The sequence below is a fragment of the Giraffa tippelskirchi genome, chromosome 3 (assembly GCF_054371585.1).
Source record: "Giraffa tippelskirchi isolate mGirTip1 chromosome 3, T2T-mGirTip1v1.2.pri, whole genome shotgun sequence".
Taxonomy (NCBI): domain Eukaryota; kingdom Metazoa; phylum Chordata; class Mammalia; order Artiodactyla; family Giraffidae; genus Giraffa; species Giraffa tippelskirchi.
The window spans coordinates 18,298,745-18,321,230 of NC_137277.1; the positions used below are offsets into that span (position 1 = coordinate 18,298,745).

Consider the following 22,486-nt stretch of genomic DNA (forward strand, 5'->3'; position numbering starts at 1 on the left):
TTCAGCAACTGTGAAGTTGGGGAGATCCTGAATAGGAGAAGGGTGTCAGACCTCATTGTTCTATCAGCCCTTCGACCCTTCCCTTAAGCTCATTAAAACAGCTTGATCCCCCTAAAATAAAAATAAAATAGCTCAATAAAGTGGACTGATCCCCCCAAAATAAAAAAGCAAAAAAAATCAGAAAATAAATGTATTCATGATCATAGCTACACAGAAAATAAGCATTAAATAAAAAGAAGCAGACGAGTGGTTATACATGGCTGGGCGTGTCAAGGGAAATGGAGAATGACTGATAATAGGTATGGGGTTTCTTTTTGGGGATGATGAAAATGTTCTAGAATTGACTGTGTAATCACACAATTTGCACATCTCTGTGAATATACTAAGAATCACTGAACTGTATACTTTAAATGGGTGAATTGTATGGCATGTGAATTATATCTCAATAAAGTCGTCAAAGAGGGAGGGAAGGAGGGAAGGAAGGAAGGAAAGAAGGGGAAGAAGAAGGAAAGGAAAGAGATGAGAAGAGAAGGGAGAGAGAAGAAAGAAAGAAAAGAGTCCAGAAGAAAATAAACACATCAAAATGATGGTTGTTACTTGGAACAGTTCCAGTTCTCCAGAATTCTAGAATGAACAGAAATTACTTTTCTAATTAGGAAAAAAAAATTTTACTTTACTTTTAAAAAACGGTTTATATTTAAGCTGCTTTGGAAAATGCAGTGATACCCCTGAAAATACCTGGAAGTCGCAAGCAGAACCCTTCTCCAGTTCCTGCCCTACAACCCGAGAAGGCACGTGGCACCACAGGGGAGAAGCAGGTTACCTACCCCACCCAGCTGCTGAATGGCCCCCGTCAAAAAATGGAGGTTCTTGCCAGCGGGCAGATCCAAGTAGAAGGACTTTCCAGAAAAGGGCTGCTTCCTGGCATCTGGTGAGCTCTTCTGGCATTTTCCCAGACAACTTGAAACTCCGAGCTGAGCTCCTAGAAAACAACAGTAAAGGAGAAGACAGTGAGAAGCTTGAGATAAGAGAGAGCCCTGGGGGTCAAGGAGCCTTTGCTGCCAACAGCCCCTGTGCGGTGCCCAGCCAGGCCCTGGGCACCAAGGTGGACACGAGACTCCTGTTCCTGCCCTCGGGAAGCCCAGATGCAGAGAAACCCAATCCTCATACATGGATGTTGGGAATGTAAAATGGTGCAGCCACTTTAGACAACAGTGCAGCTGTTTCTCAAAAAGTTAAGTATAGAGTTACACATAAGACCTGGCAATCCCACTCTTAGGCATACTCCCAGGAGAAATGAAATCATACATCCAGATAAAGTTCATAGCAGCATTATTCACTGCAGCCCCAAAGTGGAAACAATTCAAATGTGAATAAAACAGTAAGCAAAATGCAGTATATTCATATGATGGAATACTATTTGGCAATAAAAACCAATGAATTATCAGGACTTCCCTGGTGGTCCAGTAACTAAGAGTCTGCCTGCCAATGCAAGGGATACCAGTTCAATCCCTGGTTGGGGAACTAAGATCCTACATGCCATAGGGATCCAGTGGCAGCCAAATTAATTAATTAATGAAAAAAGTGAAAGTGAAAGTCACTCGGTTGTGTCTGACTCTTTGCAACCCCATGAACTATACAGTCCATGGCATTCTCCAGGCCAGAATACTGGAGTGGATAGTCTTTCCCTTCTCCAGAGGATCTTCCCAACCCAGGGATTGAACCCAGGTATCCCACACTGCAGGTGGATTCTTTACCAGCTGAGCCACAAGGGAAGCCCAAGAATACTGGAGTGGGTAGCCAATCCCTTCTCCAGCAGATCTTCCCAACCCAAGAATTGAACCAGGGTCTCCTGCACTGCAGGCAGATTCTTTACCAACTGAGCTATCAGGGAAGCCCTGACAGCTACACTCAATATGCTAGCAAATTTGGAAAACTTAGCAGTGGCCACAGGACTGGAAAAGGTCAGTTTTCATTCCAATCCCAAAGAAAGGCAATGCCAAAGAATGTTCAAACTACTGCACAATTGCACTCATCTCACACACTAACAAAGTAATGCTCAAAATTCTCCAAGCCAGGCTTCAGCAGTACGTGAACGGAGAACTTTCAGATGTTCAAGCTGGATTTAGAAAAGGCAGAGGAACCTGAGATCAAATCTGCCAACATCTGTTGGATCATAGAAAAAACAAGAGAATTTCAGAAAAACATCTACTTCTGCTTCATTGACTATGCCAAAGTCTTTGACTGTGTGGATCACAACAAACTGTGGAAAATTCTTAAAGAGATGGGAATACCAGACCATCTGACCTGCCTTCTGAGAAACCTGTATGCAAGTCAAGAATCAACAGTTAAAACTGGAGATGGAACAACGGACTGGTTCCAAATTGGGAAAGGAGTACGTCAAGGCTGTATCTTGTCACCCTGCTTATTTAATTTATATGCAGAGTACATCATGAGAAATGCCAGGCTGGATGAAGCACAAGCTGAAATCAAGATGGCAGGGAGAAATATCAATAACCTCAGATATGCAGATGACACCACCCTTATGGCAGAAAGTAAATAAGAACTAAAGAGCCTCTTGATGAAAGAGAAAGAGGAGAGTGAAAGAGTTGGCTTAAAGCTCAACATTCAAAAAACTAAGATCATGGCATCCGGTCCCATCACTTCATGGCAAATAGATTGGGAAACAGTGGAAACAGTGGCTGACTTTATTTTCTTGGGCTCCAAAATCACTGTAGATGGTGACTGCAGCCCTGAAACTAAAAGATGCTTGCTCCTTGGAAGAAAAGCTATGATCAACCTGGACAGCATATTAAAAAGCAGAGACATTACTTTGCCAACAAAGGTCCATCTAGTCAAAGCTATGGTTTTTCCAGAAGTCATGTATGGATGTGAGAGTAGAACCATAAAGAAAGCTGAGCGCTGAAGAATTGATGCTTTTGAACTTTGAATGTGGTGTTGGAGAAGACTCTTGAGAGTCCCTTGGACTGCAAGGAGGCCAAACCAGTCAATCCTAAAGGAAATCAGTCCTGAATATTCATTGGAAGGACTCATGCTGAAGCAGAAGCTCCAATACTTTGGCTACCTGATATGAAGAACTGACTCACTGGAAAAGACCTGGGAAAGATTGAAAGTGGGAGGAGAAGGGGACAAAAGAGGATGAGATGGTTGGATGGCATCACTGACTTGATGGACATGAGTTTGAGCAAGCTCCAGGAGTTGGTGATGGACAGGGGAAGCTGGTGTGCTGCAGTCCATGGGGTCACAAAGAGTCGATATGACTGAGCGACTGAACTGAACTGAATGAAAAAAAATTCTCTTCCCCAAATAGTTCCTGGTCTAATGAAGTCAGAGGTGAACCCAAAGGAGAGAGTAAACAAGAATATTAGCCTGAAAAAACTAAGAGGACGGATACTAACTGAGGTGGCTTCTCTTGTGGTGGAGCATGGGCTCTAGGGCATGTGGACTTCAGTAGTTGTGGCACATGGGCTCAACAGTTGCGGTTCCCGGGCTCCAGAGCACAGGCTCAATAGTTGTGCAGCACAGACTTAGTTGCTCTGAGGTGTGTGAGATCTTCCCAGATCAGGGATCAAACTTGTGTCTCCTGCATTGGCAGGTGGATTCTTTACAACTGAACCACCACGGAAGCCCCTGGACCTGATATTTAAAAAAATTTTCTGAAACTCTTCGATTCCAGAAATTCCTGCAACTCTCCTATCTACCATCCAGTCAGGCTTTTAATTGGACCTCTTCAGTTAAACCCTGCTTGCCCTGATGAGATACTATTTTTCTTTTTCTGAGTTACAAATGGCTTATTATCTGTCCTCGTAATATTTTCAGCTTCATATTCTTGTTTACTCACTCCTTTGGGTCCCCACTAGACTGAAAACTACTTAGGGAAGAGTTGGTTTTTTTTTTTTTTTTAATTAATTTGGCTGCACTGGGTCTTAGTTTTGTCAGGTGGGATCTTTAGCTGTGGCATGTGGGATCTAGTTCCCCAACCACTGATTGAACCCAGGACACCTGCATTGGGAGCTTAGAGTATTAGTCACGGCACCACCAAGGAAGTCCCTGCGAAGAGATTTTTGACTTACATGTGATTACCATTCCCATAATGCTTAAACTAGATCCTGCTTTCCCATCCTCAGCTAGCTTCTGACCTTCAAGCATTCACCCTCTGGTCCTGTAAACCTCCCTTTTCCTGAAAGTCCTAGGTATATAGAGACCGAAAACTGGAAAGTCAGCTTGGCATTTAACAGAAAAGGCCTTTGTTCTGAGTCCTGCCTCCATCTCTTACTACCTGTGCAACCCTGAGTAAGTCACAGTAATCTTACTTAGGATGTCTCAGTCTCTATTTCCTCACTTCTGAAATAGTGGTAATAATAAACACCCACTCTCATGGGCAGTCCATATGGGATAAGTCAAATATCATAAATGGTGTCAGGTAATGGTATTTAGGAGCTATTCAAATACTTAATAAGCACTCAGGATGGAGACTGGCCAGAAACATCTGGTCCAGTCATACCAGGAATACCAGCCAGATGTCAGGCCAGGGCATTATTCTAACTGTAGCCATTGTGGGTCCCTCCCCAAGGCCATCTTCTCCAGAAGGTAGGCCATGTGGGGTCGTAGCTCCCCAACCAGGGACTGAACCGATAACCCCTGCATTGGGAGGTGAAGTCTAAACCACTGAACCGCCAGGGAAGGTCCTCTTTTTCCTTTTATTGAGCAGTCTAACTGACATACAACATTATATTAGCTCCAGGGGATACAACATAATGATTCAATATTTGTATAGAAGGCTTTCTCAGAGTAAGCCCTTTTGACATTCACACAGGCCTACAACTTTCTCCACAGGACCTAATCCTAGGGAAATCTCTGAAGAAAGAAGGAATTAGATGAGATGAATGGCAGAGTCAGACACTGGCATGCGGGTGCGGGCGGCGCTGTGCCAGGTGAACAGCAAGCCTAGAGCGGAAGAGTGCCAGGACTTGCAGGAGGGTGAGACTGGAGAATGGCTTCTAGTTGTGCTCAGCGGGTCCCTGCCTGCCTGTGGCCAGTGCCAGGTAAGCAGTCCAGCACCAACCAGAGACAGTAGGGTAACATCAGGGCAGTGGTGGAGTGTGTGTGTGTGTGTGAAGCAGTTAACAAAAGGTCAGGGTCAAGGGGAGTTGTGAAGTCAAGGAGGTCAGTGAGCTGGCTGGCACAAATGAGCTTTCCTCCCTCCTCACTATTCATTTGGTGAATCAGGAAATTACAACTCAAGGAAAACAGCAGCTCTTGCAAATGAGCTGTACAAGGCAACACATGTATGGGGGGGGTGGTGGTGACTGAGCCCACACTGGAACCAGGGGATCCCCACCTTGGGGTGGTTTTCCTCTTCTACCCAAACCCCAACCTCTGAACTCAAAGGAGGAGCATAACATAGAACCTAAGCTTTTGCATCTTCCTTCCAGGAGCACATTATCAGTTAGAGTGGCTAGCAGTCTCAAAGGAACATTAGCTTCTAAGAAAATATGAGGCAACCGAAGAAAGCAAGTACTATAAAAGAAGCTTTCTCTGGCATAGGTTGTCCTTCTGTCATAAGTAATGGATCAGACAGAAAGAAGAATTTTAAAGCATAATAAATATCTCAAGAAGGCAAGGAGCATACAAGAAACATAAAAGAAGAACAGAAGGTAAATAAAATAATTAATTGAAGATAAGGGATATAAAAAATACAATAGTTAAAAAACAGCTCAAATAATAAAAAAAATTCAGTTTAGAAATGAGCAACAGACAGACATTGCTCCAAAGGTATACAAATGATCAATAAGCACATGAAAAGATACACAAGGTCATTGGCCTTGTTAGGAAAATGTAAATTGAAACCACAAAGAGATACCACTTCAAACCCACTGTCTGTGTGCTGAGTCCCTCAGTCATGTCCATCTCTTTGCGACTCCATGGACTTTAGCCCGCCAGGTTCCTCTGTCCATGGGGATTCTCCAGGCAAGAATACTGGAGTGGGTTGCCATGCTCTCCTCCAGGGGATCTTCCCAACCCAGGGGTTGCACCCAGGTCTCCTGCATTGCAGGCAGATTCTTTCCCGTCTGAGCCACGAGGGAAGTTCAATAAGAGAATTGCTTAGCAGGCCCCAGCAAGATATGAACTCCCGACACCTGGTTTATAAGACCAGTGCTCTAAACCCTGAGTTTTAGGGTCTCATGCCAAACCCACTAGGATGGCTTTAACAAAAAAAGACAGATAATAACAAGTGTTGGTGAGGACCTATAGAACTGGAACCCTCATACTTTGTTGGTGGGAATGTAAATGGTGTAGCCAATGGGAAAAGTCTGCCAGTTCCTCAAAAAGTTAAACAGAGACTTATCATAGGACCCAGCAATTATACTTCTAAGTATACATTCAAAGAAAAAAATGATAACCTGGAAACAAATGTTTATAACAGTATTATTCATAATAGCCAGGAAACAGAAAACTCTTATGTCCATCAACTAATGAATGTATAAAATGTGGTAATCCACACAAAGGAACTAAAGAACATGAACTTCCAGATTGAACGTTTCCAACAAGTGCTAGCTCCATGAATGAAAAAAGTCCCATGGCACACTATTCATGAAATTTCAGGACGTTGAAGAGAAAGAGAGGATTTGGGCTTCATTTCAGGTAATATTGGAGAGCAGGTTACCTAAAAGCCCTCCTAACACAAATATCTAAAAGTACTAGCTGACATAGAAATACCAATCCTATCTAACTGCTAAGTCCACAAAATTAGTAAAAAGACAAGAGTGCCCCATATGATGAGAAAGTTGAAAACCACAAGTGAAAGCAAATGCTGACTGCCCTGAGGGAGTCTGTGGACTTAAAAGCAAAGGGCTTGGGACTGAAGAGCCACATGAGCCCTGGAGATGAGGTCTTGTGCAAGCCTAAAGTCGGGAGTGAGGATTGAGAACTCCTGCATGAATCTAGAAGAAAAGGGAAGCCAGAAAATAATCCATCCACTAGGAAAGACAAAAAAGGAATACTGCCTACCTTAGCCTGGGCTCCACATGAAAGGAAAATCTTCACTGCAAATCCAAAGTACAAGCCTCCCAAGAGACTGGAGTTCAAATTCATACTCGTCATGTGGATTAAGAACCCACTACCCCCATCACCCAACAGAGATTAACATTAAAAAGTAATCCCAGCTAGGGTTTCCCTGGTGGCTCAGTGGTGAAGAATCTACCTGCCAATGCGGGAGACGTGGGTTCAACCCCTGATCTGGGAAGATCCCACGTGCCTTGGAGCAGCTGAGCCCAACACACAATTATTGAGCCCATGCTCTAGAGGCCGCATGCCCTTGAGACCAGGCTCTGCAACAGGAGAGGCCACTGCAACGAGAAGCCAGTGCACGGCAACTAGGGTAGCCCTCCTGGACACAACTAGAAAGAGCCTGAGTAGAAAAGAAGACCCAGTGCGGTCAAAAAAAAATAAATAAGAATTTTTAAAAAACAGAGCAATGTGCACAATCATTTGCAGATGAATGGTTGATGTTCAGTTGCTAAGTCATGTCTGACTCTGCAACCCCATGAACTGCAACATGCCAGGCTCCTCTGTCCTCCACTGTCTCATGGAGTTTACTCAAATTCATGTCCATTGAGTCAATGATACTATCTAACTGTCTCATCCTCTGCCACCCCCTTCTCCTTTTGCCTTCAATCTTTCCCAGCACCAGGGTCTTTTCCAATGAGTCAGCTCTTTGCATCAAGTAGCCAAAATATTGGAGCTTCAGCTTCAGTATCAGTCCTTCCAATGAATATTCAGGGTTAATTTCCTTTAGGATTGCCTGGTTTGATCTCCTTGTAGTCAGAGAGATTATCAAGAGTCTTCTCCAGCACCACAGTTTAAAGGCATCAATTCCTTGGTGCTCAGCCTTTTTTACAGTCCAATGCTCAAATCTTTACATGACTACTGGAAAAACCATAGCTTTGACTGCAGACCTTTGTCAGCAAAGTAATGTCTCTGCTTTTTAATATGCTCTCTAGGTTTGTCATAGCTTTTCTTCCAAGGAGCAAGCATCTGTTAATTTCATGGCTGTAGTCACTGTCCATAGTGATTTTGGAGCCCAAGAAAATAAAATTTGTCATTGTTTCCACTTTTTCTCCTTCTATTTGGCATGAAGTAAGGGACCAGATACCATGATCTTAGTATTCTGAAAGCTGAATTTTAAGCCATTTTTTTCACTGTCCTCTTTCACCATCATCAAGAGATTCTTTAGTTCCTCTTCATTTTCTGCCATTAGAGTGTTACCATCTGCATATCTGAGGTCGATATTTCTCCTGGCAATTTTGATTCCAGCTTGTGATTCATCCAGTCTGGCATTTTGCACAATGTTCTCTGCATATACAGCCTTGTCATACTCCTTTCCCAATTTGGAACCAGTCAGTTGTTCCATGTCTGGTTCTAACTATTGCTTCTTGACCTGTATGTTTTCAATTCTTGTATTTTCATTATTATGAAAACTAAAACCTTCCAAAATTAACACAGTTATGTTATTGTGAATTTTAAGAACAAATACAAAGAGAATAACCTAAAATCTTCTACAGGGAAAAGCAGGTCATACACTAAGGAACAAGAATCAGATTGACATCAATTCCAACAGCATCTACTTTTTAGCAAGAAGAGACCACTGTCACTTTTCAATGTGTTGAAGGGAAAAAAACTGACTCAAGAACTTTAATACAAGGGTGAAATAAAGATGTTCTCAGGCATACAAGCCTCAAAAAGTTTATCACATAAAGCCCCCTTTTGAAAATATGCTTGGAGGAAGTTCATCGGCAAAAAGAGAACTAGAGCCAGAAGAAAGCAACACGACATGGGAAGGGAGAGTAAATAATTTAGTGAAATATATCACCATGTAAAAGGCAACAACGAAATGGCATATCTGTAAAAATCCAGAACTCAAACTAGACGATACTAAGAGGGCAGAAGGGAGCACTGAGGGAAGTGACTAGTGCTAAAATACTTATCTAATTGGGTGGGGCTCTTTAAGTTTATCAATAAATTTAAGAATTTTATGGTAAAAGTAACCATGAATATAGGTTTAATAAGTTACTCCGTCCTGACTCTCCATCTGCTCATAATATCAGAGGGAAAACTCTTGTTTGACCTTTATCATGAATTCCTTAATGATCCATGACATCCCTCAACACAAACAACCCCTCCCAACACACACACACACACACACACACACACACAACTGTGACCTCGAAACTCTCATTTTGGCCCTGTTACCTACCTTGGTCCGCAGCCCGTAGCCTCCTCTCATCCATTGAACTCTCCAGTTGAAGGCGATAGTTGCCTGAAAAAGGACAAAACATCAGGTGAACTACCTCCACTAATCTTCGACCTTCCATCATCCCCTCCTCCAACCTCCCAAATCCTGCACAATTTCCATCGAGGCTCCCGGGAACCCCAAGACTCAACTCCATCCCAACCCACATCCCCTCTCAACTCGCGGGCCTCCTTCCAGGCTCTTGTTCCCCCAGTTCCTCCGCCCCTTTAGACCTCTGTCCCCTCAATTCCTATGACCCCCTCCCCGGTCCCTCTACCCTCCCCAGCTCCCGTAACCTATCTGCTTCCCAATTCCTGTGCCCACTTCCCAACTCCGAACCCCTCTTTAACTCCTTTGACCCTTTCCACCTTCCTTCTTATCCCTCCTTCCCGTTTTCGGCATCCGTACCCTTTTCCGGATCCCTCCTCCAATTCTCTGCTCTTTCCCGGTCTCCGTACTCCTTCAAGGCCGCCGTATCCCAATCGCGGGCTCCATGGGCTCTTTCAGGCTCCCGGGCACCGAGAGCTTCTCTGCAACTACAACATCTTCTCCAGGCACCCTTGGCCGCGGGTTCGGTTTAAATTTCCTGTTGGTCCCGCCCCCAAAATTACGTAAGAGCTGTGAGACTGCCCTACGGAGGCCCTCGGAGGACAATATTAGCTAGGCCAACTCTCTCTTCCCCTTCATTTTTCACTCTGCTCTGTCTCTTCATCTGTCCACTTTTCATAGGCTTGAGATCTTTTGAGGTTTAATAGCCAGCGAGCTGGGGACTGCAGTAGCGTCTTAGTGATTCTTCACACTGAGCTAGTTTGAAATTCTTAGGGGTTCAATAATAAATAACAAAATAAACCTAATGCTTATAGATAGAGCGTTTACAGTTTACATAAAGATTTCACATACATAGAATATCATCTTCACATTTTTGTCTCCCCTCATTTTCCACTTATCCACCCAACCAAAAAAAAAAAAAATCTCAAAAGTGGTGTCTCCATTCCTTACTTTCATGTTTTCTTCAGTTCACCTAATTAGAGCTTGATTCTCACCTCTCCCATCAAAACCGTACTTACCCAGCCAACTGTGACCTCCATTTTCCCGAATCCTAGCTGACTTCTAGAACATTGAAACAGACTACTTCCTCCTTCTTGAAACACTTTCTTGCTTTTGCTTCCATTTCTACCCATTTTCACCTTACCTCAATGGGCTCCTTCTCCATCTCTTTTGCTGGATCCAATGCCACTTCCACTTATAAATGTTGGTGTGCACCAAGGCTTTAGCTTTTAGCCCTCTTCTCTTCCCTATTAACACTTTCTCCCAGGGAGATCTCTTCCAACTCTGTAACTTTACAGTTCAGCTCTGTATTAACGCCTGAGTTCTGACTTCTCCCCAGATCTCCAGATATATGGTCAAGTACCTACTGGACATTTCCATTTAGGTGAAGACTATGCATCTCAGGCTTAACAAGCTCAACATTTGTTCCACTGCCCCCCCCCCCCGCCAACAAAAAAACAAACCTCCTCACCTATCCTTATCCCATCTCATTATCCACTCAGTTCAAACCAATGTTATCAAAAAAAAATTAAAAAATAAAAACTTTAAGTTATCTTTCAGAACTTTCCCCTATCCCCACCCTGCTCCCAAAACAAATTCTACCAATTCCAAAGTACCTCTTGAATCAGACCCAGCCACTGTAATTTCTTGCCTGAAGTACTACAGTTAATTCCTAACATACTTCTACACTTAAATAGCTTTCTACCTCTTCCCAATATTATTGAGAAGAGCAACCAACATTATTCATGAAACCCATGGTAGAAGTGTATATACCACAAACACCTTGTATCCCTTCCAGTGGGGCCTCTCCCTGCAGAAGATTTGAGTTCCTGGGGAACCTAAGCTTGGCCATGTGACTTGCTTTGGCTGATGAAAATAAAAAGAAAACAAGTGACACATCACTTCCAAGAATAAGTTTAAAATCCAGGCTGGTTTATCAAGTTCTCTTTTCCCTTATCTAGCAATGTCCAGTCAGAGGGTACCCTGTCAACATGGGTTCCTTGGTGAAGAAGACTTCCAGCAGAACCGTGGGCAAGCCATAACTGACATGTAGCATGAGTGATAGTCGTTCAGTAGTGTCCGACTCTTTGCGACCCCATGAACTGTAGCCTGTCAGGCTCCTCTGTCCATAGAATTCTCCAGGCAAGAATACTGGAGTGGGTTGCCATTTCCTTCTCCAGGTAGCATGAGCAAGAAATAAACCTTTGTTGTTGTAAGCTACTGAGATATGGGCATCATTTATTACCTGGGGCTTCCCAGGTGGCTCAGTGGTAAAGAATCTGCCTGCCAATGCAGTAGACATTGCAGTAGACATGCAGGGTTTGATCCCTGGGTCGGGAAGATCCCCTGCAGGAGATGGCAATCTACTCCAGTTATTTCTTGCCTGAGAAATCCTACGGAGGAGTCTGGCGGGCTACGGTTCATGGGGTTGCAAAGAGTCAGACACAACTTAGTGACTAAACAACAACAACTAGAATCTAGCTCCAGTTTCTCAAAGTGTGGTTCAGCCCTTTCAGAAGGTTCCACGAGGTCAAAACTGTTTTTACAATGATACTAAAATCATTATTTATTTTTGCTCTCAATGTGTCATGAATGTTCAGTAGAGTATGCAAAAGCAAAAATGAGAATCTAGCATTTTTTCATTATATCATCTATTTAAAAGATTTGCAGAAATGTAAAATAATGCCACTCTTTCAATTCCATTAAAAATGCATCATTGGGACTTCCCTGGTGGTGCAGTGGATAAGAATCCTCCTGCCAAGGCAGAGGACATGGGTTTGATCCCTGATCTGGGAAGATCCCACATGCCTCACAGCAACTAAGTCCTTGCACCACAACTACTGAGCCTGGGTGCCACAACTGCTGAAACTGTGTGCCTAAAGCCTGTGTTCCACAAGAGAAGCCACCTCAGTGAGAAGCCTGTGTGCTGTAACTAGAGAGCAGCCACTGCTCTCCGCAACTAGAGAAGGCTAACGTGCAACAACAAAGATCCAGCACAGCCAAAAATAAATTTAAAATATCGTAGTGTGTACCTGTCAAAAAAATTTTTTTAAAGTGCTTAAGAAAATGCACCATTTATCTTAACACCCAGCGGGCTTATTTTTAAATGAATAAATGCATTTTAAACTTGTTTTAATTTCTAATATGGTAAATATCAAATATGATTTTATAAGTATATACACAAATACATAAAATGTATTTATTAGTACAAATTTAAAGATACCTTGACTCCTGATAGTCATTGTTTAGTCACTAAATTTTGTCTGATTCGTGACCCCATGTAATGTAGCCCACCAGGCTCCTCTGTCCACGGGATCTCCCAGGAAAGAATACTTGAGTGGGTTGCCATTTCCTTCTCCAGGTGATCTTCCTGACCCAGGGATCCAACTCAAGTCTCCTGCAAGTCTCCTGCAATGGCAGGTGGATTCTTGACCACTGAACCACCAGGGAAGCCCCCCTGATAGTCATACTCACATCCAGTAAGGCTATATACCAATAGAGTATTTTTAAAAATATTTATTTACTTATGTCCGGCTGTGTTGGGTCTTCATTGCTGCAAAGGCTTTCTCAAGTTGGAGTGAGTAGAGGCTACTCACTAGTTCCGGTGTGCAGGCTTCTCACTGCAGAGGCTTGTTTATTGTGAAGCACAAGCTCTCGAGCACAGGCCCAGTGGTTGTGGCATTCAGGCCTAGCTGCCCTGTGGCAAGTGGAATCTTTCCAGACCAGGGACCGAGCCCATGTACCCTGCACTGGCAGATGGATTCTTAACCACTGGACCACCAGGGTGCCCCTGTACCAATAGAGTATTGAGGAAATGACAAAGTGTGACTCTGGAGGCTAGGTCATAAAAGACATCTCAATATCTTCATTGCTCTTTCTTGGTTGCCCGCTGTGGGGGAAGCCAGCTGCCATAACATGAGGGCACTCAAATATGCCTGTGGAGAGGCTCCTTGTGGAGAGGCTCCTTGTGGAGAGGAACTGAGGCTTCCTGCCAACAGCTGGTCCCGACTTCCCCATCGGTGACTGAGCCATCTGGCAAGTAGATCCTTCAGTCTCAGTCTAGCTTTCAGATGACTGCAACCTCACAAGAGACTCCAAGTCAGAAAAATTCCAGCCAAGCTGCTCCTAAGTTGCAGGCCCACAGAAACTGAGAACATAAATGATTAATGTTGTTTTAAGTCCCTAAATTTTGAGGTGATTTGTTACACAGCAATAGATTAACAAATATACACATAAACAAAAAAGCTGTTTGGGATTCTCCATTTCAAACAATGTAAAAGGGAGGGAATTCCCTGGCCATCCAGTAGTTAGAATTCCGGCCTTCCACTGCCCAGGGCCCGGGTTCAGATCTTAAAATCTGTGCGGCCAAAAACCAAAAACGAAAAGGGCCTAAACCCAGAACTTACCTTATCCTCACTGACAAAATCAGATCAAATTACTCTTTTCAAAAACTTCCAGTGGCCAGTGGCTTTTCCAGTTTGCTCCTCAGACCAAATTTCTCTGAGTCTTGAACAATCCTAGCTCATTCCTGCCTTAGGACCATTGCACTAATGGTTCCATTTCCCAGATCTTCTCTTTTAGGCATCAGATCAAATCTCATTTTTTTTCAGATAAGACTTCTGAAACTGCCCAACCTAATGGTAGTTTACTTGTTTGTGGTCTATATTTCCCCCCAGAAGGTTAAGTTTATAGAACAAGGACCTTTTCTGTTTTACTCACTGCTATATCCCCAAAGTAAGAATGTAGTAGCTTTTTTTTTTTTTATAAATTTATTTATTTTAGTTGGGGGCTAATTACTTTACAATATTGTAATAGTTTTTGCCATACATTGACATGAATCAGCCATGGGTTTACATGTGTTCCCCTTCCTGGACCCGCCACCCACCTCCCTCCCGATTCTTTTTTTTTTTTTAAACTTATTTATCTGGCTGTGCCAGGTTTTAATTACAGCACACAAGATCTTCAGGATCTGTATCTGTGGCATGTGGGAGCTAGTTCCCTGACCAGGGATCAAACTCTGGCCTGCTGCATTGGGACCATGGGGTCTTAGCCAGTAGATGAACAGGGAAATTCCAACAATGTAGTACATTCTTAATGAATGTTGTTAAATGAGTGAAAAAAAATTAATCTCTCTGATCTTAATTTTTTTTCATTTGTAAAGTGAAGATAATATTAACTACCAGGCAGTGAGGTTTTAAAGATTAAAGATGTGTTTAGCAAAGTCTGTGAACAGAAAAAGGTAGCTTTTACTGTGTATGTTAGTCACTCAGTTGTGTCCAATTCTTTGTGACCCCATGGACTATAGCCTGCCAGGCTCTTCTGTCCATGGAATTCTCCAGGCAAGAATACTGGAGTGGGTTGCCATTCCCTTCTCCAGAAGATGTTCCCCACCCAGGGGTTGAACCTGGGTCTCCTGTATTGCAAGCAGACTCTTTACCATCAGAGCCACCAGGAAAGAATATTTACTACTTGGCAGAAAATATTTTGAGATAATAATTCAAATTGTTCGTCCTGGTTTTTTTTGATTCCTGAGGGCAAGTGCTTAGAAAAAAAATCAGCTCATACCATAGAGCAACGATTGATTTTTCAATATCTAAAAAGCTTGTACAGATAGATCCAGAAAAGATCAACCACCCAATTGAAAAATGGGTATGGGAACAGTCACAGTAAAGGAAATACAAAGAGCATTCAAATATGCTCAACCTCACCTAAAATAAGATAAATGCAAATGACATCTATATCGAAATACTGTTTTTCACTTAACAGACTGGCAAAGATCAGTTTTTCGAGAGAGTGCCAAACTGCCTTACGTAGGGTTTGTACCAGACTCCTGTGTAAGGCAATTTGGCAAGCTCTAGGAAAATTATAAATGCACGTATCTTTCCACCCAGAAGTCCTGTGTCTAGGAGTTCTTCTACAGATACACTCATACATATGGGATATGACTTCTGTAATAAAGGTATTTACTGAAGCATTACCATATCTAGCAGCTATATGGTGTTTATTAGACAAATATCTATAAAATAATGACACAGAAAAAGGATGCACATATATCTATTTAATGCTACAAATACATATGGAATGCATACTATAATGTTCAAAGTGCTTTAAAAATAGTAATTAATCTTCATAACAATCCTCTGAGGTAGGTAGTAACTAAACCCATTTCATATTGAGGTTAAAAATTGGCTTGAGGTCACACACCTAAAAGGTGTTAGTGCTGGAATTTGAACCCCAGCAGCCTGACTTCAGAATCCATGCTCTTAATGTTGTCTTCTCAATGTAGGGTAAATGGAAATCTGATACAGTGATATTAAAATCTGACAGGATAGATTTTGAGAGATAAAGGAGTATTAGGAATACAGATGTCATTTTTGATGATAAACAGTTTACCAGGGACTAAATAACCTAGTCCTTACATGACTCTAACAACATCAAAATAAGCCAGAAAGGGAAGGGAAAACTATAAAATCTACAATATACAAGGAAATTTTAAGATACTTTTCTCCTAAAAATAGATGATAGATGAAACAAAAATAAAGTAAGACTAGCAACATATAAAAGATTCAATGAGGAGAATTCCCTGGTGGTCCAGTGGTAAAGACTTCATCTTCCAATGCAGGGGTTGATCCATGTGCCATCCAGGAGGACCAAAAAAAAAAATTAAAAAATAAATAAAAGATTCAGTGATATAACTAACAAATTTTAATATATAAATATCAGAAAATACTCTCAAGTACATGAAACATTAAAAAAATTGACTTGAACTATGCCACTACAGTATCAACCAATGCCAAAATACCAATATCATACAGAACACATCCTATGACCACAAAATGAAGTTAGAAATCAATAACAAAAAGTTAAGTTTTTTTTAAAGAGTAAAACAAAACATATTACTCTGGAATTTTAAAAAAACACATTCTAAATAATTCATGATAGAAGAATAAAACAATGGAAACTGCAGTATATTTAGAACCTCACCAATGAAAAACTATAGATCAAAAGCTGTTAAATTCCTTTTAAAAAGCTGTAAAATTCAGCTAAAGTAACTAGAGAGAAAGTATGACCTTAAATGTGGATGCTATATTAGAAAATAAGACAGACTGAAAATGAATTAGGTAAGTGTTCACTTTGAGAGGTCAGAAAATGAAAAGTACGCCCAAAGATTATGGACAGTCAGAAATAATAAAAGATAGAAATTAATGAAATTAAGAAAAATTAAAAAGATCAATGAAAAAAATTAAGAAAAAAGGAAAGAAAAAGTAGATTCCTACAAATGAGCATGACAAAGACAAATAATCTAATAGAAAAACCCACAAGGGATATAAACAGGCAATTCAAAGATGAGGTAATTTTGGACTTCCCTGGCAGTCCAGTGGTTAAGACTCCGAGCTGCCAACGCAACGTCCCAACGCAGGGGACACAGGTTTGATCCCTCGTCACTAAGATCCCGAATGCTACCTGGTGCAGCCAACAAACAAATAAATAGACAAAACAAAAGAAACACTTGAAAAAATGTTTCCTCATTAAAAAAATGAGGAAATTTTAATGGCTGATAAATATATAAAAAGTGCTCAGACTCAATTGTAATTAAATGCAAATTAAGCCCAAGCTAGTAATGCAAATTAAACAATTAGAAGCTGTTTCACACCCTTTTCACTGGCAAAAATTAAAGTATATTAAAAGCAAGTTTTAGTAAAAACATGAAGGCAAGGGAATGTAAACTGGGACAAGCGCTTGGGAGAGCAATATAGTGATAGTCAGCAAGGCTCATGCCCTTCAACCCAGCAATTCTGTTTCTTGATATATCCTGGTCTCTGAAGAGAGGTGTGCACCCCTCAGACACAAGATATTCACAGAGGTGCCAAAAGAAAGCACTGGTATTTAAATATTTATTTACTTTTGGCTGTGCTGGGTCTTGGTTGCTGTGCACGGGCTTCTCATTGCAGTGGCTTCTCTCGTTGCAGAGCACAGGCTCTAGGCGCTCAGGCTTCAGTAGTTTCGGCTCTTGGGCCCTAGAGCATGGACTCAGTAATTGTGGCTCTCAGGCTTTAGTTGCCTGTAGCATCTGGACTTCCCGGCTGGCTCAGTGGTAAAGAATCTGTCTGCAAAGAAGGAGATGTAGGTTCGAGCCCTGGGTTGGGGAGATCCCCTGAAGAAGGAAATGGCTACCCATTCCAGTATTCTTGCCTGGGAAATCCCATGGACCGAGGAGCCTTGAGGGCTACCATCCATGGGGTCACAAGAGTCAGACACGACTTAGCTACTAAACAACAAAAAAATGTGGAAACTACCTGGACCAGGGATCGAAGTTGTGTCCCCTGTGTTGGCAGGTGGAGTCTTATCCACTGTACCACCAGGGAAATCCTAAATATATTTTTTTATTTAAGAGAAAAACAAGTAAGCTTAATAATCTTTAGTAAGCAGGCTAACGCTGGTGTCCTCCCCATGCTCTTGTCAGAGATCCTGGCTTACATAGTAAGGCAACTGAGCTATCTGGGTAAAGGGTAAGGGAGCTTCCTATCTAGACAGGTTGTCTGTGTTTTCTCTGCAGAGTTTGGAGTGAGTTGGTTTTACACTGTTCTCCATAATTTACATATCCCCAGATAAATTTACAGATTATGCTATCTGGATTTCCCTAACTGCCAGAAGTGAACAAGAGGCTTAATAAGATTTGTCCAAAGAAGCAAAGTTAAGGTTACAAATAATCCAAATGACACACACAAGTGAACACTCCAGGTACAAACTCTCAGGTTCGGTGAGGAGTCAGCTGGCCAATGGTTGAGAAAAATCACTGAAGTTCAAGAGGAACTCTTGCCAGTAATGAATCCTTTGCCCTACTCAACTGTACACTTGAAAGTGGTTCAGATGGTAAATTTTATGCTATGAGCATTTACAATAAAAAATTTTAAATAGTAATAAGGTAGGAAAGGAATGAAGCATATTCAGCCACATTGTTTTCACTAAGTATTTTGGTACTACAAACAAATAAATATTTATAACATATTATTGGTCTTTTAAATCAACCTTTTGTTATTTATTTTTTGGCCGTGCCCTGTGGCATGTGGGATCTTAGTTCCCTGACCAGGGATCTAACCTGGGCTGCCTGAATTGGAAGCGTGGAGTCTTCATTAGTGGACTGCCAGGGAAGTCCCTTAACCACCCTAAGTTATCTTTTTATATATCTTATGATGGACATACTAATTTTGTATAGTGGTTTACACTATTATGTAATTCATAAATACATATTCTTATGCTAGGTATGCAAAGCAAAAATATTTTCACTGCTAAAAGTATGTAGCAAAAATGTTTGATGGTCATTGGCCCAGAGAAATTTTTTCACAGGTGGGCAAGGAGATACATAAAAGAATGGGACTTGAAGCACTGTTTGAAAAACTGGGAAATAATCTAAATGGCCATCAGCAGAGGAATGAATCAGCTGGGCTATATTCAAGCAATGGAACATTACACAGTGGTTTAAATGAATGGATAAGAGTTACATGTATCAACAAAGGAAAATATTTTCAAGATCTTAAATGAAAAAAGCATACTGCAGAAAGAAAAGTCCAACATGTAAAACAATGCGATATATTGTTTATGGATACATACCCATGGATACATACATATTACATATGCATATGCAGTAATATGTACTATGTTTAAAAGCATTCAAGAGGAAGACAAATACCAAATTCAGGAACAGAAGTTACCTCTGGATAGGGAAGGAAGCAAAGATTTAAAACAAAAGATGCAAGGTAAATTAATGTAAGGAATAACATTATTTTTTATATTACTTTATTTTTTAATTTATTTTCAGCCACATTGGGCAGCATGTGGGTTCACAGCTCCCTGACCAGGCATAAAACCTGTGTCCCACACATTGGGAGCATGGAGTCTTAACCACTGAACCACCAGGGAAATCCCAATAGCTCGTACTTTTAGAACAAGTCTCCCTGAATTCTTCTCTTCAGTGACAATCATCTTCACATTCCCTCGTGTATTTTTCCAGATATTTTATGCACATGCCAGGTCACATATGTGGATGTATTTCTCCCCATCCTTCCTCTTTTTAAACACAAACAATAGCAAACATTACATATTATTCTGTGCCTCACTTTTTTTTCTTTAACAATGTATCCTGAAGTTTGTTGTCAGTACATCAAGAGCTTCCTCCACCTTTATAGCTGCACAATCCCTGTTTCTGTGGCTTGAGTCAGTCTTCTGTAGACAGAATGTAAACTATTTCTGTTCTTTCACTACAATAAGCATCACTGCAATGCATATCCTATTATAAATGTCATTCTGCATGCCTGCATGTATTATAATCAATTCCCAGAAGGAGAAATGTTGGGTCTTTTCAAACTGCCCTCCAGCAAGACTCTCCCAGTTTATCTGCTGCAGCAACATTTCCTAGTGCCTATATCACCCAGTCATAGACCAACACTTTGTATTGTCAGACTTTGAGAAGAAAACATGGTATCTCATTACAGGTTTAATTTGCGTGTTTTATTTATTTTTTAAAGAATGTTTATTTGGCTGCACCAGGTCTTGGTTCCAGCATGTGGGATCCTCAATCTTCATTGTGGTGTAAGAGATCTTTAGTTGCAGCATGTGGGTTCTTTAGTTGTGGCATGTGGGATCTAGTTCCTTGACCAGGGACCGAATAAGGGCCCCCTGTATTGGGAACTCCGAGTCTTAGTAACTGGACCACCAGGGAAGTCACTGTTTGCATATTTAAAAAATTATAAATGTGATGCTATAGTGTAAAAAGCCATCTTGATTTTTTCTATGAGTTTTCTGTCATTTGTCCAGTGGTATGAATTGGTTTTTTGAACTATGAGCTAATTACTTTTGTAATAAAATAGCCAGCAAGGATTCTTTTAATTGCAGGATCTGTAGAGCCTTCCCTCAGTTTTGTGAGAAGCTTGTATGTGTCTTCAAAAAGCCTTTGTTGCATTGTGCTAATAGTGGTTTCCTGATACTAATACTATAGCTATACAAGATGTTACCATGGGGGCAAACTGAGTAAAGGTGTACAGGTCTCTATGTACTACTTATGCAACTCCCTGTGAGTCTGGAATAATTTCAAATTAAAAAGTTAAGAAAGAACAAAATTTGTGGTCCTTTTCTGATTATGGGGGCTTTGACATCAAACTGTGATCCCTGAGTCATGACGGCTCCCAAGTCTGTTACCTAACAAACTCCACCTGCAAGACAGTCACTGGATTAAAATGTACATCTAAGAACCTGAAACTGGGACAAGTCTTTGGGGGCTGACTCTGGCCTCTGACTCCATTATTGTCACATTCTAACTCAGGGAGCACACAGAAGCCATGAGGCTAACAGGCCCGTATCCTGTATTTCTACTGAGCTTTACAGTGTTCCATGTCCATCCATTTACATTATCCCAACGATAATAAAGGTAGAGCATTCTCTCAAGAGGCCCTTTGCCAGTTATACCAGACCCTTCCTTTCCTTTTGTTGTCACCCCCTGAATATCATCGATCCGAACTCTGCAGTTCAAGCCATCCATAATTCTCTGGAGGGCCCCCCACAGCTCCCTGCATCTGGGTCTGCTCCTTTTCTCTTCCAGTCTTTTTGCCTAAAGGACTCTCACTTGGTCTTCAAAATAGAGAAGGCCTCACCTCCACTAGGAGGCCTTCCTCCATCTCTCATCTCCAGTTTCCAACTTCAATCCAACAGGCAATGTTAACCTAATCTTCTTCCAGCCATCCTACCGCAATTTCCATTAGACACTGAAACACTTATCTCACTGTATTGCCATTATTAGTTTAAACATGTCTGTTCAACCCACTGAAGATCCTTTAAAGGGAGAGATTTTGTGACATTAATCTTTGTCTTTTAGTGCCCAGCAGCAATGCCAATAAATATTTACTGGCTTGCCAGCCTCCTCTGCAGTTCAGGGAAAGCCAATCTGGGTTCTTGAGTAATTCATTTCAGCCCAGAGCCAAGTGTTTTGATAATCAGCTAAGACTCTTCCTGATGTAAACGAGCACTTGCTTCTGGTTAGGCTCCCTGTAAATGTGAGTATGTTTTTTCCTTATTTTTACTATGTGGACAATAAAAGCATCTCCTCACATGGTTGTTAGGAGGATTATAAGAGCTAATGACTCAAATAGAGAAGGCAATGACAACCCACTCCAGTATTCTTGCCTAGAGAATCCCGTGGACAGAGGAGTCTGGTGGGCTGCTGTCTATAGAGTCGCAGAGTCGGACACGACTGAAGCGACTTAGCATGCATGCATGCATTGGAGAAGGCAATGGCAACCCACTCCAGTATTCTTGCCTGGAGAATCCCAAGGACAGAGGAGCCTGGTGAGCTGCCGTCTATGGGGTCGCACAGAGTCGGAGAAGACTGAAGCGACTTAGCAGCAGCAGCAGCAATGCCTCAAAAGCTCTTGGATAACGCTTGGAAATGGGTAAGGAAGGCTCTTCGAAGATATTTCTGTTTAAGTGTTGACTGGGTGAACGAAAGAAGCGACTGGAGGTTGCCAGTTCATTTATTGAGCACCCACTATGTGTCTGGTACTGCGTTAAGCAAGCATGCTAGGTGCAGAGAAGCAACGGCAGCACTTTGGAGAGGCCTTAATTTAACACAGATTGCAGGGAATCAAGGAAGGTTTCTGGAGTTTGAGTTTTGATGAGGGTGGGGAGTGGGGGCGGCGGCGGGGGGAGCTTGGAAAGGCGCAGGTGGCAGTTGATAGCCATAGTGCATATTCCACAGAGCCGGCGGTTTCCTCCTTGAAAGCTGTGTGGGAGCAGGTGGCTTAGCCTTCTACGACTGGCGGCGAGAAAGGGCAGCTTGGTGAGGCCTGTCAAAGCGCTGGAATCGAAGCTGAGTTCGTCCTGTTTAGTTAGTAGCCGCGTGACTTTGGCCAAGTCACTGAACTTCCCCAACTGTAAAAAAGAGTCTGTTAAGAATACTCACTGGCCAGGATTCCTGAGAGACCGCATGACCGTGCCTAAGCCAGGATGCGCTCTATTTAGAAGGGACAAAACGCACATGCAGGTTACTACGGGTCGACTGGGCTCTAAGCCCAGCACGCCGGGGGAGTGGATTTCCTCTCTGAGCATGCGCAGTGGGCCCGCGGCGCGGCCCGT

At 42.0% G+C, this 22,486-nt stretch overlaps 1 protein-coding gene and 1 long non-coding RNA gene across 5 annotated transcripts in view; both read right to left on the reverse strand.

Annotated features, from left to right (window-relative positions):
* DBF4B (DBF4B-CDC7 kinase regulatory subunit) overlaps positions 1-9,865 on the reverse strand; it is a 29,990-nt gene extending 20,125 nt beyond the window's left edge. For all 4 annotated transcript variants that reach the window (XM_081577150.1, XM_081577153.1, XM_081577149.1 and 1 more), the window contains exons 1-3: positions 9,722-9,865; positions 9,278-9,340; positions 828-982 (exon numbers count right to left, since the gene is read on the reverse strand). In XM_081577150.1, the coding sequence (XP_081433276.1) occupies positions 828-982; positions 9,278-9,311 (189 nt within the window). In that variant the 5' untranslated portion in view covers positions 9,312-9,340; positions 9,722-9,865. The remainder of the gene's footprint in view (positions 1-827; positions 983-9,277; positions 9,341-9,721) is intronic.
* Positions 9,866-15,347: 5,482 nt separating this feature from the next.
* LOC145541242 (uncharacterized) lies at positions 15,348-22,457 on the reverse strand. Its single transcript, XR_014078894.1, has 3 exons — positions 22,314-22,457; positions 17,265-17,469; positions 15,348-16,825 (listed from the first exon to the last, which is right to left on the reverse strand). It is a non-coding gene; the product is annotated as an uncharacterized LOC145541242 (long non-coding RNA).
* Between the last annotated feature and the right edge of the window lie 29 nt (positions 22,458-22,486).